At 35.0% G+C, this 17686-nt stretch overlaps 2 protein-coding genes across 5 annotated transcripts; both read left to right on the top strand.

Annotated features, from left to right (window-relative positions):
* Window positions 1–5548: 5548 nt before the first annotated feature.
* Window positions 5549–15093, top strand: LOC107852278 (protein ABHD18). 4 transcript variants are annotated; one of them, XM_047408435.1, is made up of 6 exons: window positions 5626–6405; window positions 9373–9468; window positions 11875–11959; window positions 12050–12237; window positions 13026–13300; window positions 14582–15093. In XM_047408435.1, exons 1-6 carry the CDS (start codon window positions 6030–6032, stop codon window positions 14756–14758), a joined length of 1197 nt encoding a protein of 398 aa, XP_047264391.1. In that variant the 5' UTR covers window positions 5626–6029; the 3' UTR covers window positions 14759–15093. The 4 variants fall into 4 exon arrangements, with proteins under 4 accessions (XP_016552831.1, XP_047264391.1, XP_047264392.1 ...); XM_047408436.1 differs by having other exon boundaries at window positions 5627–6405; window positions 12068–12237; XM_016697345.2 differs by lacking the exon at window positions 9373–9468 and having other exon boundaries at window positions 5549–6405; window positions 12068–12237.
* Window positions 6405–8574, top strand: LOC107852280. Its single transcript, XM_016697347.2, has 3 exons — window positions 6405–7889; window positions 7965–8037; window positions 8117–8574. Exons 1-3 carry the CDS (start codon window positions 7585–7587, stop codon window positions 8165–8167), a joined length of 429 nt encoding a protein of 142 aa, XP_016552833.1. The 5' UTR covers window positions 6405–7584; the 3' UTR covers window positions 8168–8574.
* Window positions 15094–17686: the final 2593 nt, after the last annotated feature.

Genomic DNA, 17686 nt, shown 5'->3' with positions numbered 1-17686 from the left:
TTATAGTTGGGCCTCCTGCTAAAAGTATTTGTTTCAATTTAGTTATTCTATTTATGAAATTAAGATAATTTTATTGTGTTCTTCCAATAATACTTCTATTATTAAATGAATACATAAAGTGTATATCAAATTTATATTTTAAAAATATAATTAATAAGACTATTTTAGTAAAATGAATATTTTATTTTATTAAGAAAAATGCAGAAGCACCAACTAATTTTGAGTTGAACAATGTAGTAATAAAATTGGAAAGGACAAAAATAGCACTTGGATGCTAAGCCTCTGTTTGGATGGTGATTTGCCATGATTTCATAATGCATGGTACAGTATAGTATGGTATAATACAGTATGACATGGTACAGTACCATATTTGGATGGACTGTATCGCTCACTGCGGTTTAATAATAGTTTTTTTGTTTGATTTGATGGTATGGTACTGTATGGTAACAGGTAAATTTACTAAAATGTTCCTAATTTATTATTACTAAAATTGACTATTCCTTTCTGAGTCTTAACTTTGTTCAATCACCTGATCTACAGTGTGTTGTCAACAACTTTCTTGCTCATAGTAGTAAATTGTTTCCTTGCCAAAGCACCTTTGAGTATAAAGAAAGATGAAACTTTTGAGCATTTTCAAGCTGTGATATTTCACTTACCATTGCCTTGGCCATATTAACTATATTTGATGAACTGATAATACGAAGAAACCTGAAGAAAAAAAAGGAATTGCAATGTGAGAGTATGAACACTTAGAAATAATAAAGAAATAGCTTGAAGCAAATGTTGTCTGAATATACCTGATTAAAGTGGATTTCATAAATCATTTGGCATCACTAAGATTTCTCAGGGGCTTAAATTTGAAGTTGGAATCCGAGCCTTTAGAGTGCAAAATAGGGTTGAGGATAAAATAGGATTAAATAAAATTATACAAGGACATAGTTGAGAAAAAAAAAACTATGGGATACCACCAATTAGTGGTTCAGAAAATTGGGGGATTCCATGATTATTAAACTATAGAAAAATACCATACCATACCATCCTTTTTATCAAACAATCAAAACAAACATGGTTCCCATGGTAACCATACCATACCATATCATGAAAAAACACCATCCAAATAGACTGTAAAATGTCACATAATTAGCCGTGAAATTTGATTTTCCCCTTTTTGACTATTTGGGCATTTTCTCGCTACTAATTTCCTTTTTTTAATGCTCTTTTGCTGGGACTCCTTTTTAAGAGTTAGGAGTACTCTTTAATTTGCTGCTTTAAAAAAAAAAGAATTTTACACGCTTATTTTTTTGTTAAAAAAATAAAGAAACACAAATATAAATAAATTATAGAGCCGATTTAAAAAAAAAAGAAAAAAAAAAGAAAAAGGAGTCAATGATACATATACATTTTTATACAACACTGATACAATTTCTACACACACCCTATACATATACATATTCTATAGAATAATGATACAATTTCTATACAGATCATATATATAAAAAACCTATCCTAAACAATAATTATATTGTTTTTATACACTTCGATACAACAATTATATAGTTTCGATGCACATCTATACAATCTTTAGTTACAATTGTTGTTCAAATATGTATTTTATACAACAATTATACAATTTTTATACACATTCTATACAGTTTTATATATGTATTATACACACACGCGCGCGCACACACACACACACACACACACACACATATATATATATATTATATAATAATAATATAGTTTCTATACAGATTCTATCTAATTTCTAAACATATATCCTATATTGATACAATTTATATACAATTTTTATACTATTTTATACATATTTTATACAACCTTCATATCTCCAATTACTAAGGATTAAATTAAAAAAGGTGAAGAAAAATCAGTTCTTCATCCTTAAATATCTCCATCATATTAACAACAAACAACATCCTCAGTATAAACCCATAAACGAGGTCTAAATGGGATAGAATGCATGCACAACAAGTAAATACCAGATCACCAAAATATATACTTCCATTAGAATTTCAGTCCAAAAATTGTACTTCACTTTAAAAATCCAAAACAATTATATTGTCCATTTTTCTCAACGTACAATTCTGAATTTCGAATTGAAATTACTAAAACATTCCAAGCAAATAAAATGCTCAATGCAATTTCAATTAAAAAATACTTGGTATAATGATAAAAAGAAGATATTCAATACGAGACAGAGAATTAAAGGGCTTATTAGAGAAGTAGTGGAGAGAAACAATTAAAAGAGTAGATCTTTTTTTTTTCTTAAAAAAAAGTAGTGAAAAACAAAAAAAATAGTAGCACAAAAAAAGAGAGAGTAGAGAGCAAGAGAGGCGTGAGAAGGGGCTGGAAATGAAATTATTGGAATAAAAATGATTATTTGTTGAAATTAAATTGAACCGATAGATCACTCATGTCCAATGGCCCAAAATTGGGCCATTTGTTTTGAGATGATCATGCAGTGTTTTTTTCCCGTAAATAAAAGTTGTGGCAATGTAGGGGTCTTCTTCAGTACATTATTATAATACTAAATCAGCGTTTGGTCATGAAAACAAAAACTTTTTGGAGTTGGAATTGAAATTGGAGTTGGAGTTTGAGTTATGTTTGATCGTGTGTTTTTGCATTTTTTTTAAAGGAAAAATGACCTTTTGGACCCCTATATTGTGTCGGTTTTGTAAGTTGGACACTTTTATTTACATGTTTGTCATCTGAACCCCTAAAACCACTAAAAGGCTATATTTTAAACCCTTTGACCGTTGACTTTGTCTATGTGGCATTAAAATGCTGACTAAGACGAGAAGAGTGATTACAATCGTCTGGGGTGCGAGTGGGGGTTAAATTTTTACTAATTTTATATTAAAATAATTAAAAAATAAAAACAAGAATTAATTTTTTTCGGGTTTTAAATTTAAAAATATTTTAAAAAATTAAAAAATAATAAATTTTAAAATAAAAATAAACCCCCCACCCCCTTCCCAGTCCAACCACTCCCCCACCCCCCATCCCCGTCCCAGCCCCTCCACCCACCCAATTTTTTTCAGTTTTTTAACTTTAAAAATATTTTTAAAAATTTTAAAAATAATATTTTTTTAAAAATTTAATATTTTTCAGCTTTTTAAATGTAAAACTATTTTTAAAAACTAAAAAATATATTTCAAAATAAAGGCTCTCCCCCACACCCAATCCTGTCCATCACCCTACCCCCTCTCCCACCATCCCCACCGCGCATCCACCAGTCACCACCATCCCTCACCCCATCCGCCAGTCACCACCGTCCCCCACCCCATTCACCAGTCACCACCATCTCCCACCCCATCCACCATCACCACTGTCCCTCACCCCATCCACCAGTCCACCAACATTCTCGTCCTCCATCCAGCACCCTCTCTGTCCCCCACCATCTTCTTATCTTCCACCCTCTCCTCATCCCTCACTTCGTCTTTCACCTTCCCCCAAGTAACACAACCACCACCACACCAGCATTCCTTCACTCCCTTATCCCAGCCCATAATATTACAAAATTCTATTAAGAACCCCAATATTATAAAATCCCATTACAAAAAAATTTCTCTTAGAAGTTCATTAGTAGCTTTGGTCAATTTTTGTGTTAAATTTCAGTTTTTGGGTAAGATTTGATAAAAAAAATATGGAATTAATTCAAATCAAACACCATGGAATTAATTCGAAAAAAAATTCAATTGCATTTCAATTTTACCATGGAATCATCTGCTAACAAAAAAATTTAAAATTTCACACCAAATAGCTAAACACGATCAATGGATTTTGAATTCATATGAAAAAAAATTATAAAATCTAATAATTTTAATTGCTTTTTTTATTTATTGGAAGTATAATATATTAATTGTGGTTTATAAAGAAAAGAAGAAGGAGAAGAGAGAGAGAGTAGAAGAAGAGGAAGGAGAAAAGAGAGAGTATAAAAAAAAGCAAAAGAAAGAGAGAGAGAGAATAAGAATCGGTGAAAGAGAAAGAAAAGGGAAGAGGGAGGAAAAGAGGAAAAGGGGGAGGGGAAGGGATTTTTTTAAATTAATTTATTTATTTTAATATTTAATATTTTTTATATTTAAAAATGACGTGGAAGCTGACATGGCAGCTGATGTGGCGAGAGTATGTTACACTCACCCAAAAAATATTTAAAATGTTGCTTTTTAGTGGATTTAGGGGTCTAGATGACAAACATGTAAGAAGAAGTGTCCAACTTACAAAACCCACATAGTACAGGGGTTCAGAAGGTCATTTTACCTTTTTAAAAAAATATAATTTTAAATATAAAAATCACCAATTTAATTAATTTACCTACAAGATACAATCAAATATGAGAGGAGACAATAATGTTGCCTTTATTGTTGGTGTTGCAGAAAGAATCACAAAAATGCACAAATTAAAATTCTATTGTATCATGAGAGATTTTGAAGAAAAAAAAAACAAATTGAAGTTGCCTTCAATTTTAAAGTCTTTTATCGATAAAAGTAAAAAGAAGTGGACAATGTGGTATTTAGATATTTAACTCAGGTTGTTGGTTGGAATTAGTAAAATGTTTTCATAAAAATAAAAAATAAAATCATTTGTAACAATAACTAAAGTTAAAATTGAAGTTGCAAAAGAATAAAAAAAATTAAAAATAATGAAAAATTGAATTTGAAATTTTAATATCCACAGTCCAAACACTCCAATTTTCGCTATAGTAAAATAATTTTCTGAGAAAAAGCGAAAAATTCTTATGCCAAACGCGTCCCAAACCAAAATTTCTCAAGTCACACCGGTTTCTCCTCCCGTAGTTCTTCGTCGCTGCCCAAGATCCTAACAGCCTATTTGAATGGTGGTTTGCCATAGTTTCATAATGTATGGTATGGTGTAGTATGGTATGGTATAGTATGGTATGGTACAGTACCATATTTGGATGGACTGTATCGTTCACTGCGGTTTAATAATAGATTTTTTGTTTGATTTGATGGTATGGTACTGTATGGTAACAGGTAAATTTACTAAAATGCCCCTAATTGTAATACATTTGAGATATTAACTCTTTTATCCATATCAATGCTAGCGTAACCAGTTGTCCTTTCTTTCTTGATTCTTCTCATGGCTACTCGATGATCCTTTTAAGACGCCAAATTCACAAGGGTATTTGCTAAATAAAGGTTTGACGAACGTAAACTAATGCAATCGGGAAGTACTTCCCAATCAATAAAACAATTGGTATACATGTATGTATCTTAGAGTTCAAAAATCGCTTCCTATGTATATGCTTTTTGTGCATTCACTTTGTTTCCCTCCATTTCAGTTTTCAATTTTTTTTGATTGAATTGAGTTTTTATTGGCATTAAAAACTACTACTATTAAATAACTGTGATCATTTTTCTAGCTCTTTGAATTTTTATATTGTTAACATGAAGTCTTGCAATCTTCAATCTTATTAACAAATGCATAATCTTAGCATGTATTTTATTGATAAGAATAAAATAGGATTAAAAAAAATTATATAAATATATAGTTAGAAAAGAAAAATGAAAATCATGGGACACCACCAATTTGGTGGTTGAATTGCTTCATTTCATCATAAAATAGTAACATATCACCATTTTTAAAAAACCACAAAAATATACATGGTTCTATTGTAACCATACCATACCATGTAAACCACCGTCCAAACTGGCTGTAAGGCTCTTTATCTGTTTCTCTCAAATCACCCTGCTTGGCTTTCGCCTATCATAACCCTTTTTTTTCGCTCTACAAGTTCTTTTTTACTGTAGTGCAGTGTTGATTCAATGGTCTATTCTCTTGGTTTTTCTCCTATGAATTTTTGTTCAACGCGGTGAAATTTTATTTATCGTTTAGTTAGGATCTGTTTTTGATAAAGGGCTTACGGGGGATTTTAATTCCTGCGTACAGAACACATAATTCGAGGTAAAAGTTGATACCTTTTAGCTGAAAGCTGTGTTTTCTTATGTGGGTTTGCCTCAGATTGGTATAATTTTGGTTGAAAGAAGATGGTGACAGTTAATCTTGGAATGCTCCATTATGTATTGGACCACGTTTATGGTGCGTTTGTGCACAGAACAAAAATAAGCCCACCTTTCTTTTCTAGTGGATGGGGAGGTACAAAGCTTGAGCTTTTAGAAAGAATGATTAAGCAGTTGTTCCTCGATCTACAAGGCCAGAATTGGCCTCCCTCATTGGTACAACCTGTTTGGAAAACTGTTTGGGAATCTCAATCAGCTACTCTGAGAGAAGGGGTTTTTAGGACTCCTTGTGATGAGCAGCTGCTTAGTGCATTGCCTCCTGAGAGTCACATTGCAAGGGTTGCTTTTCTGGCGCCCAAATCTACGCCTCCTCATAAGATGGCCTGTGTGGTTCATCTTGCTGGTAATCTGCTATTCCCCTTTTCTCTCTTCCCTGATTTTTGGTTTCAATTTTGTTGTCTGTACATTTATTTGGACCTTATTTTGTTATATTCTCTCTATACTCAATGCCTACTAATTTTCTATTGATGCCTATTTGATTGATTCATTGATTGATTCTCCATGATAGACAAATCTAGCTGCAGTTTTGAGATTAATGCTCATTGTTTCTGTAGTAGATTGATACCCAAATAGTAGGAGCAGTTGGATTTTAATTTTTATCTGCTTGTGCTATTTATATGGGGATGGAAAGCTAGGTGTTTCAGTGTCGTCTAATGTATATTCAAGTTAAAACATGTAATGTTTGAGGCGATGACGCCATGAGGTGGTGATGGCCTGATCTTTAACTCTTCTTTTAAATTAAATGATTCTATTGCCACTGCCTATAGATACATTTGAAGGACAACTAAACCTTTCCTTCTTGAAACCAATGAGATACTAGTAAACCAGTCTAGGCTATGAGCAAAAATTTTTGTACATGCAAGTGGCAATAGAGTCGTTACTTCAAGGTGGATCATAGCTGAAAGCACCATGTTTTCTCCTCCCGACTAGGAAAGATTGAAGTTTCCTCTATCAGTGTTAAGAAGGCCTTTAATCTGTCTTGTCAAGGCATTAAAGTTAGTATAGATACCGGAATCATCAGTGGTGTGGCTCAGTGATGCTAACCTGTCGGCAACTTTGTTGGCTTCCGGCTTCCCTAAAGAAGTGGTTGGTAGTGACTTGGTCGGAACCCATCAAGAGCATAATCATATTGGAAATGTCTTCAAATCTCCAAGGTCTTGTCCAGTACCCTTGGATTCAGAAGAGAATCAATTTCACCAAATAAGCATCCTGAGATCATTCTGAGTGCACCAATTGAGACCAAAGAGAATGATGCAGCTTCAGTCAGATTACTGTTCCCTCTTCCAAGTGTTAGACATAAAGCGATAACTTGCTAGCCTTGTCCCTCACCACTCCAACTCCTCTGCAGTTCCCTTCAATACAAGAGCCATTTGTATTAAGCTTCATAAAGGGATGGTGAGATTTGATCCAAGAGACTGCAATAGATATATTTTTCAGAAGTTTCAAGTCCATCAGTTGACAGATACCATTCTAATTATCAGGGATTGGATAGTTGGGAAACTGAGGTTTAGTGAGCTGACTGATGTTGAAGTTAATAAGAGTAGTGGACCTGCTCAAAGAGAGATTTTCATCATCATATTTAGCACTACATCTAGACCTCCTTAGCTCCGAAAGAATGATAGATGGTATGACTTTAAGAGTAAAGGAAGCTATGGAGTTTCTGTCTTTGAAGTTCCAAACGGCACGTAAGATGTTTCCCAGGGAGGATCTCCTTTTATTGATGCCCCAGCTTTGTTCTACAAAATGGCCAGAGATAAAAATGTGCTCAGCTGTTTCTCCTCTTGGTCTTCTACTAGTTCCAGGGCAGCAGCAACATATGGACATCAGGTTAATACCAAACCTTTCCACCCTGTCTTATGTTGGGAGTCTGTTATGAACCTTTCCACCCTTCATCTTCTACAGTTCCAGGGCAGCAGCAAAGATGATCTCGTGGCTTGTAGGATCGAAAGGGGTCAACCTGAATGCACGGCTTTATGTAAAGCTCCCTTATATTGTATTATCCTTTAGCCAACTCCTATTATTTGTTTTCTAAACAATACCAGCTTTCTATGCAGATACAGGAACTGCCATCTGTTAAGATTTCAACAAACCCTTGGGTGATGTAATGACCCAAAGTTGTTATGTCTGCATGCGCCAATTGAATAATCGTGAAAAAGAGAATGAGATCAGCTGATATTTTACAAGGAATGGTGGAGATAATAATAAAACAACGGTGGAGGTTAGCCCAATTATTAAGGCAGCCAGCTCAGCACCAACTCAATCAATTCTATAAATAGCCTTAACAGAAATTGGGATCGGCATCGGCAGTTATGAAATTGAGCAGAATTCTCCTTGTCTAATCTTCTAGAACCTTCTTCTTTCTCTTTTTCTCTATCTCCTCCTTCATTACTTCATTCTAAGCTTTACTATATGTATCCATGGTGAAAGTTGCAAATTCACAGTGAAGTCTAGCTTAGCGTTTCCTTATTCGTTGATTGTAATCGTTGGTTGTTATCAATAAAACTCCGTTCCATTATAAATTCGTATTCACAATTCCAATTGAGTTAGTTACATAACAACTGGTATCAGAGAAGCGAACCTGTCTCGACTGTGTGTAGTAATTCGAACAAGATGTTTGTGGAATCATCAACTTTGTCTGAATTGGTTGAACGAAAAAATGCCAATAGGAGTGCCCCTATGAATGGAATTTCAGGAATAGTTGTGGATTTAAAACAATTTCAGAGGTGGTGTGCGGGTTGCATAGGCAGTGTTGACTGCCAATGTAACTCTTGCGTTTATGGGTGTTTATGTAGTGTTGATTGCCAATGCTATTTTTGTCTTAATGTCTGTTCGGAGGAATTGAATGAAGGGGACAACGAAGCTGCGGTGGGTTCTTGCAACCATGCTATTGGAAAGAACAGTGAGATCAATTTAGGATACAATGAGGATCAGGTGTTTGACGAATGTCCTCAATGGGTAGAGTATAAAATTCTAGTTGAACTTCAATCCATCCACAATAAAAACACTACAGAGATCGAGATTGTGGACTTAAGTCTATATTCACGACTTCATGTTCTTGATGATGAGGATACAACACTGAAATTGATGGATCTCGACGATCTACCATGCAATGGATGTATGCTTGACATAGAGTTTGGTGAAAATCTATTTGATATAAAGCTAGAAAGGCATAGTTTGACAGCATGTTTTGCCCCTCTTACGGGGAAGGTTTTCTTGTCATTCCTCGATTGGATAAAGTTGGGTGTGCATTCATTCAGTCGAGTTTTGCTTTTCAGTTATTCCACTGTCATTCCTTTTCTGCATGTTGTAGATGCTGAAGCAAAGCTACCAACATTTGCTATGAAATCAGCGGATTGGTGTCTTGATCCATTGTTCATGGAAAAAGAAGTTGATGAAGATGCTTTAGGTAGTGCTCAATTATTCTTTGTTGCATATGTGAGTCAGATGCCTTATCAATTTGATTTTACGAATTGGCACTTATTGGCCAAACCTCCGATTTCGAAAGCAAAGATGTCTATAGTTGATATTTTGGATAATTCCAAGTTTCTAGCTAAAAATGAAGTGTTTGAAATTCCAACCAATTGGGGTGACCTCTTGCTCATGGGTGGAAACAAATTGCTGCATATTATTAAATTCTTAAAGCTTTTGTTTCATCTAGGGTATTCTATTCCTTTATGCTTGTATCAACTTCCACCTGATCAATTCAGATTGGACTTTCCATTTGATCCGGGTTGTAGTTTGCTTACCCCATTTCTTGGAACCACAAGACATTATTCAATCATAGTTGTGGATGATCTCAAGGAGATCATTTAGATATTATCTTGTCATATTGATTCCTCGTCCAATGACCAAAGTACTTTGAATCAATTTCCCTTTGATTTCGGAGAAAACTTGTTCATTGTAACCCTTGGACACCTCCACATGCTACAATTGCAACCTGAGGCATATGTACAGACTTTCTTACTTGTGAAGGACACATTTCTGCGTTGGGTTTTGGGAATTAGTATTGAGTTCATGGTTATAGATTCAAGTGTCGCTGGACTCTCTGTGGTTCCTCGAAGGAGTGGCTATTTTGTGTGGCATGTGGAATCCATATTTGGTATAGTTGGCCATCTGTTTCTGATTTCCATAAAGTTTCAGCTTCACATTTCCATTCATAGTATACTCCTTGACGAGCTACGAAAGTACAGACGAATGAATGGAATTACCCAAGTCAATTCATGGCTTGGATATACCTTAGTCTTACACATTTGCAATTGGTTTGATATTATACAGGTTCTATGGACTTTCTTTGATGGGGTAGAGCTGGGTGGTGTATTGATTAGCCTGGAGAATAGGAGCAAATTCATGAAGAAGTTTTATTGCTTGAATGATTCTAGAGAAACTTTAATGTTTCTGCACCAAGTGATTATAGAGTTGAACAGAGAGCCACATTCGTGTCAACAAAAGATGGCCTTTCCTGCTAAGATAACCATTACGAAAGGGGGAAAAGCTTTTATCTGGGACGCATATAGTCGATCCTCCGTGCCACAAGATATATTCAGAGATAATCAATTCATATATGCTCATCTTGGAGAACAGTGTTCGCAACTTCCTTTTGATCCTGGTGGTTTTAGTTCTGCAGTTTGAATGCTTCAAAATTTCCAGGTATTGATTTTGATCCTTGAGAACAAGGATCATTTGAAGGAGGAGGGTGTGTTATGATCTCAATAATAGTCGACCAAATGTAGTTGTTTGGATTAAGTCAGGAATAGAAAGCAAATAAAAACGTGAGAGATTGAGAATAAAGGGCTGAGATTACTCTAGTTTAAATAAGGTGCAAGGGTCATGATGATGCCACATGGCAAGGTGGTTATATATACATATTAGAGGAGAGAGAAGGGCATAATGGAAATCGGGTAAATCAATTTTGTGGGTGTTCAGTTCTCCCTGTTGTAGACTAGTAAGAACCAACCATTATCACGGTCGAATGCACCATCCTTGACCTCGAGGACAAGGTCAATTTCAAGCGGGAAGGATTGTAATGACCCAAAGTTGTTATGTCTGCATACGCCAATTGAATAATCGTGAAAAAGAGAAATGAGATCAATAGATATTTTACAAGGAACGGTGGAGATAATAATAAAACAACGGTGGAGATTAGCCCAATTATTAAGGCAGCCAGCTCAACACCAACTCAACCAATTCTATAAATAGCCTTACCAAAAATTGGGATCGGTAGTTATGAAATTGATCAGAATTCTAATCTTCTAGAACCTTCTTCTTTCTCTTCTGCTCTATCTTCTCCTTCATTACTTCATTCTAAGCTTTACTATATGTATCCATGGTGGAAGTTGCCGATTCACAGTGAAGTATAGCTTAGCGTTTCCTTATTCGTTGATTGTAATCGTTGGTTGTTATCAATAAAACTCAGTTCCATTATAAATTCGTAGTCACAATTCCAATTGAGTTAGTTACATAACAGGTGACAAGGCAAAATCACTGTAGCTTTCTCATGAAGCAATTTTCAATTGAAGAAATTACTGTTCTCCCTTCCTTTCTTTTCTCATAATGTAGTCCAACTATAATGTCCTTTCTTTATCATCTACTGGTTGGAAGGATTTTAAATAGAAGCTATAGCTGCTTCCAAACAGATGAATCACAACTATGCAAAAGTTATTCAATTTAAAAATGACAGAGGAGAAAAGACCAAAGTTTTTAGGTTTGTCTTACATATCTAGAACTGTTGAAAATGCATTCCTGATATCATTTTCCTAACCAACTCCGACTCTAAACTGTTGAGTTCTTATTTTTTTAATTTTTCCATCTATAGGTACTGGAGATCATACTTTTGAGCGAAGATTGCGTCTTGGCGGTCCATTGCTGAAGGAAAATATAGCAACTATGGTGCTTGAGAGGTAACAATTAATTCCACAAAGTAATGTCTTAGGTTTTTTAAATTTTATCCTTTTGGTTCTTTGAATATACATTTCCTCTTGTTCTTATAGCACGCCCATGTTCTGCAGCCCATTCTATGGAAAAAGACGTCCATTGCTGCAGCGTGGGTCAAAGCTGTTATGTGTTAGTGACCTTCTGCTATTAGGACGAGCCACCATTGAAGAAGCCCAAAGTCTTTTACATTGGTTGGACTGTGAAGCAGGTTTCGGAAAGATGGGTATATGTGGACTTAGCATGGGTAAGGCATAAGCTCCACTGAAAAATCTATCTTTTATGGTTTGTAAATCCCAAGTCACCATCTTTTTATACATTTAAATATGAATATATTATTTGGTCCTTGAACAATTCAACCTAGTTTGACTTGTTATCTAGTTTGGAAAAATATTATTTTGGTTTTTGTCTGTGATTGTGTGTGAAATAGATGAGAAAGATCTCTAGTGGATTGAGTTTTATGTGTGCATCTAGTGCCAAAGTGTGTATCGATGCATAAGCATATGGAATGCTTTTGAACAGTTGAAGCTGATCCTATTCGAAAAATTCTAAAGCTTTGTCTACGTTGGGAAAAAATTTAGAGTCTCAGTAAATTGAAGCTGGCAAAGAGATTTGTTGTCAATGAGATGGGTAGAATGGGCTATGCAGTCACTATAGGAAGAATTAGTAAGAACCTTTCCTTTTTTGGATAAATACATGTTATGCTGTCCGACCTGTTAATTATCAAAACAAAGGTGTATAACCTTTTTCCTCATTGAAAGTTAATATTCTAAAAAAGAAATTTTTTTTTTTCATCATTGTAATTTCTTAAATTTGGCTACTGTGTTCTCTCTACTTTTTGATGTATACTCTCATCTGAAATAAAGGAGATTGCATAAAGATACCAATATGTGTATCCAAACATTGTGCACATGAATATAATTTATCTATAGTTCATATTTGACAGATCACAGAACATGCATAAAATTCATATCTTTACAAGGAAATTTTCCTTGACCTTGTGTGACGATTTTTTTTTTCTTTGATAATATCTAGGAGGAGTACATGCTGCTATGGTTGGATCATTGCACCCAACACCTATTGCTACACTCCCTTTTCTTTCTCCACATTCTGCTGTTGTGGCATTCTGTGAAGGGATATTAAAGCATGCAACTGCATGGGAAGCACTGAGAGATGATCTTTCGATGCCGGAGGCTTCAATGACTCTTGAGGAAGTGAAAGAACGGATGCGGAATGTGTTGTCTCTCACAGATGTTACACGGTTTCCAATTCCAAAAGATCCCCGTGCTGTAATATTTGTTGCCGCCACAGTAAGTGCTAGATCTCAATCTTTGCATGGTGTGGTTTACTTAGGAAGGCCTGGAGCATTTGGCTGCTCCATCTGACTCCGATTGATGTGAATTCCATATCAAGCATGTTTGTTCTTGCCAATCAAATGTATATTCTCTTTAAGTTACCAGTTTAAAAAAGAAGAAATGTATTTTCTCACCATTTCTAATTGACTCTTCTTTGTCATGTCGGTAATCAAACTAATCTTTGTTTAGTAGCGAAAGTACTAATTGAATATTAGCAGAACCATTGTCCAACTATTCTTTTTTTTTTTTTTTTTTTAATTGGGATTCCACATTGTTTCATCTGTGTGAGCGGTGGGGGCAGAGTTGCTTACAAGTAGAGTATAATTTTCTGTTCAGCAGTTTGATCTTAAACCATATCAGATAGTTTCCTGATAAAGAAGGAATTCTCTTAATGACATAATGTAAAGTATGTAAGCTTAATATGTCATCTTGATCTTTTTTTCGCCTTGAGATCATACCCCAGTGGTAATGGTAAGAGTCTAAGATGGCCACGGTGAAAAGGTGAATCGGGATGCTATTTAGAGCACCATCAGGTAGATTCTTCCTTCTTATGGAACCAGTTGTAAGAGTTGAGACTTCCATCTCACGAGGCTCCTTGCTGAGCTACCTTGTCGATTTTTTCATTAAACCACTATTTATGCAAGCAATTTGAGCTTGGACTCCACCATCATTTGATTTATTGGTGTTGTGCACTGGTGCAATCTTGAAAGCCCATTGAGCTTCCTCATTTTGAAGTTGAGGCTATGATTTTGCAGGTCTAGAGCTATCTTCCTCTCTTATAAGATCTGCGCCGTCAAAGATGAAAAGTGTCTCTTTAGGGTTCATGTCGAATTTTTATATTATGACCTCAATCACACATATAACATATGGCTCCAGCTGAAGAACAAACATGAAACTTTCCTTTGAATACTGGGACCCTATGTACTCTATATCACCTTGTCTGGGAAAAAGTTTACATGATAACAACTATACTTTGAAGGAAACTTTGAATGTAATGTGGAATTGATTGCATAGCTTTTTGATAGTTGTAAACAAAAAATATACTGAAATCTTCTACTTAATATGAACCTACTGATTGAAGTTGTTTATACATCCAATGAACATTTATATACAGGAGCAGTGGATGAATGCATACAAACATTGGTTGCTTTGTTGGACTAGAGTTCATAGCTCTCATTTAATTTCTACTTTAAGGGTTCATAACCACACGGTATCTCATGAATGTTCTTTTTTCAGGATGATGGCTATATTCCAAGGCACTCAGTGCTAGAGCTTGAAAAAGCTTGGCCTGGCTCAGAAGTTAGATGGGTTAGAGGAGGGCATGTTTCATCCTTCCTTCTCCACAATGGTGCATTTCGCAGGGCAATAGTGGACGGCCTTAACAGGCTACAATGGAAGGAATCACCTCTGTGACATTGTCATATTTGTGAATAACACACCATGTAATTATTAGGTGTTCTTCCTCACCGCTAATTCTCACTGAAATGATTATTGATACATAGGGCCACAGCCGATATTACTAAGCATTTGGTAGAAAATGAAAAAGCTGCTGGAAAAGCTTTCACTCTTTACTCCTGTGTTGTTGCGTTACTTCAAAGTACGATCTTTGCTGGGAGCTGTCCAAAAAAAATAATGTTATCATTGGTGAAATTTCCACCACCTTTTCTTATTGTCTAATGCTCCTTGTTGAAATATATTTGTATAGTACTAATTTCCTTATTAATGTGTTGCTACACTCGTTTTATACATTTGCTATTTTGTTCTCTTTTTCTTAGTTCCTGCATCAGTTACATTTCTTTTAGGTTGAGGGTCTATCGGAAACAATCACTCTACCCTGTGAAAGTAAGGCCTGCGTACATCCTATGCGCAAACCCCACTTGTGGGATTACAATGGGTATGGGTATGTTGTAGTTCCTTTTTTATCAGGTATGATGTGGTATCGTCTGTCAGTCTCTGTTTTATCAAGTATGGGTATGTTGTTGTAGTTCCTTTTTATCAGGTATGACAGTGGTATCTTCTGTCAGTCTCTGCTATATCAAGTTTGTATTAGTAGTTTCTTAATGACGATTTGCTGGTTGATCGGAAGTAGTGATTGTGATCGGTTAGCCTTGTCCCCTCGATTTTATAACTTTTCCCTTGTTTCCGATTTTCCTTTTTTGGAACCTTTTGTTGGCCACAATGGTTTGGATGATTATATGAAGATTTATGTCTATATAATGATAGATTACTTGGAAATGCTGCATCCTAATAGTTAGTCAAATCGTAGTTCGGAGCTATAATTAATGGGTTAGTATGGTGGAAAATAGCATAAATGCCGAAATGTACAAGTAAAAGACCTACAAGTAATAAATTATGAAATAATAATATAACGAAAGAGAATTAAGAGAATAACATCCCACAGTCTAGTAGTGTCGGTGCAAGAGCCTTTAATTCAAAAGAATACAAGTACTGTCAAGTCAATATACAATAGTCTCGAAACTGGAAAGACTAGCAAAAATAGAGGGAGAAAATGTCAACTCCGGCTTTGAGAGCTCTCTCTGTCTTCGAACTCTGAACAACACCAATTTCAACGATAACAACAACAACTAGTGCTCGGATCTGCACCAAAAGGTACAGAAGTGTAGTATGAGTATCAAAGCTACGGATACCCAGTAGACATCATCGACCGACTGAGCTAAATCATAATATAAATGCAAGATAAATAAGCTAAGACAAGGTAAGAGAAAAAACATGGAATAATGCTTCAAATACAGTAAATAAATAATCGAAACAGTAATATTAAGGAAAACATAGTTATCACTACAAAGTTGGCTCCCATAAGCCAGAAGGTGCAATAGAGTAAATAATCCAACGTGAGCCCCCATAATTCCGGAGAGTTCAATCAGGAGAAGTAATAATCGAAATTGTACTAGTTAGCCGTATCTTGAAATCATAATTGTAGATCCTTCCATATCGTAAACACCAAACCCAAATTGGTTCCATAACCGTCATAAATAACCTCTTCATGTCGGACTTAAACCAAAATTCATATCATCTTTTGTCGAACCTAATCGAAACTCATGTCATGAATAATGCCAGAATCGAACTGATCTTAATATCATAAATTGTCGTACTCGAATCGAAACTCATATCCTCTTTCAAGTACTAATATAAAATAAAGTATCATGAATCTAACTCTCCTCAAGCTCTAGAATATAAATTTAGATGATGTAACGTATTCATTAAGTCTACAAGGAGCTAATAGTACTCTTGGCCTAAGGCGGGTCGGAGAGGCTCACTTCTAATTCCCAAAATCCATTCTAAGGAAATTTCTACCCTAAACTAGGCTAAGGTATCTAATTTCACTACTAGATATTAAATAAGCCATATTTCAGTCCTAAGATAGCAATTCTACGTAAAAAGTAAGTAGCTAAGTCAATTATGCCAAATTGCGACCTTTAATAGGCTAAATAGTCCAATTCACACTAAATTGTACTGCCTCCATTTAAAAAAGAATGACCTACTTTCCTTTTTAGTTTGTTTCAAAATGAATGACCGTTTTTCATTTTTGATAATACTTTAATTTTGACTTTACATGTCGCATGCTTAAGACCACAAGACTGAAGGGCATTTTGGTAGATTTGATACAACTTTAATTTAGGACTACAAAAATCAAAAGTCTTCTTTACTTTCTTAAACTCCGTGCCAAGTCAAACTAGATCATTCTTTTTAAAACGGAGGGAGTAACTAGAAGTCCTAAATTCCAACCCACATCTAACACATTATCATAAATATACTATTAGCGCAATCTATGAGAAAGGTAAACCTAAAATATGATGAAATCCATTAATTCGTCGATTTTTCCTTTTGAGAAGCTTTCTATCGATTCCATGCTATCAAAATAATAATCTAATATCAATACGAGAACAATGCTACCCATATTGCATTTTTTATGCTTCAGATCCAAAATTATGTAAAAATTCTATATGGGGCTCGCTTACGAAATTACACTTTCGAAACTGTCAACACGTTCCTCTATGCTTAAGGATCATTTACCCTCAAGAATGGGCAAATACCGAGATCAAATGACACTAAAATCAACCCAACAATAATCGAGTGATTTTGGGAATAAATAAAAGAATCAACCAAAGAATTAAATGTTAACTTATCAAGAATTCATGAAAAAATGATCAAGCTCAAACTTATCAAGAATTCGGTGAAGAAATGATCAATCCGATCTCACAATCATCCTACAATCTCCTAATAATTATTCCCCCATTTTTTCACACTCTTTAGGGTTTAAACTCTTGATACTTGTAAGAAAATGGGGTGAAAATCAGGCAAATAAGACATTTAATGGCC

Source organism: Capsicum annuum, chromosome 3, assembly GCF_002878395.1.
Source record: "Capsicum annuum cultivar UCD-10X-F1 chromosome 3, UCD10Xv1.1, whole genome shotgun sequence".
NCBI lineage: Eukaryota > Viridiplantae > Streptophyta > Magnoliopsida > Solanales > Solanaceae > Capsicum > Capsicum annuum.
Note: the sequence above shows the minus strand (reverse complement) of the source record. Positions and strands in the feature narration are given on the sequence as shown.

Bases quoted from the DNA above. Each gene is read 5' to 3' on its own strand.
- LOC107852278 (XM_047408435.1), top strand. From the start codon at position 6,030: ATGGTGACAGTTAATCTTGGAATGCTCCATTATGTATTGGACCACGTT. The intron at 11,960-12,049 runs GTAACAATTAAT...TTGTTCTTATAG, and splicing joins GCAACTATGGTGCTTGAGAG to CACGCCCATGTTCTGCAGCC. The intron at 13,301-14,581 runs GTAAGTGCTAGA...TTCTTTTTTCAG, and splicing joins TAATATTTGTTGCCGCCACA to GATGATGGCTATATTCCAAG.
- LOC107852280 (XM_016697347.2), top strand. From the start codon at position 7,585: ATGTTGAAGTTAATAAGAGTAGTGGACCTGCTCAAAGAGAGATTTTCA. The intron at 7,890-7,964 runs GTTAATACCAAA...CATCTTCTACAG, and splicing joins CAGCAACATATGGACATCAG to TTCCAGGGCAGCAGCAAAGA. The intron at 8,038-8,116 runs GTAAAGCTCCCT...CTTTCTATGCAG, and splicing joins ACCTGAATGCACGGCTTTAT to ATACAGGAACTGCCATCTGT.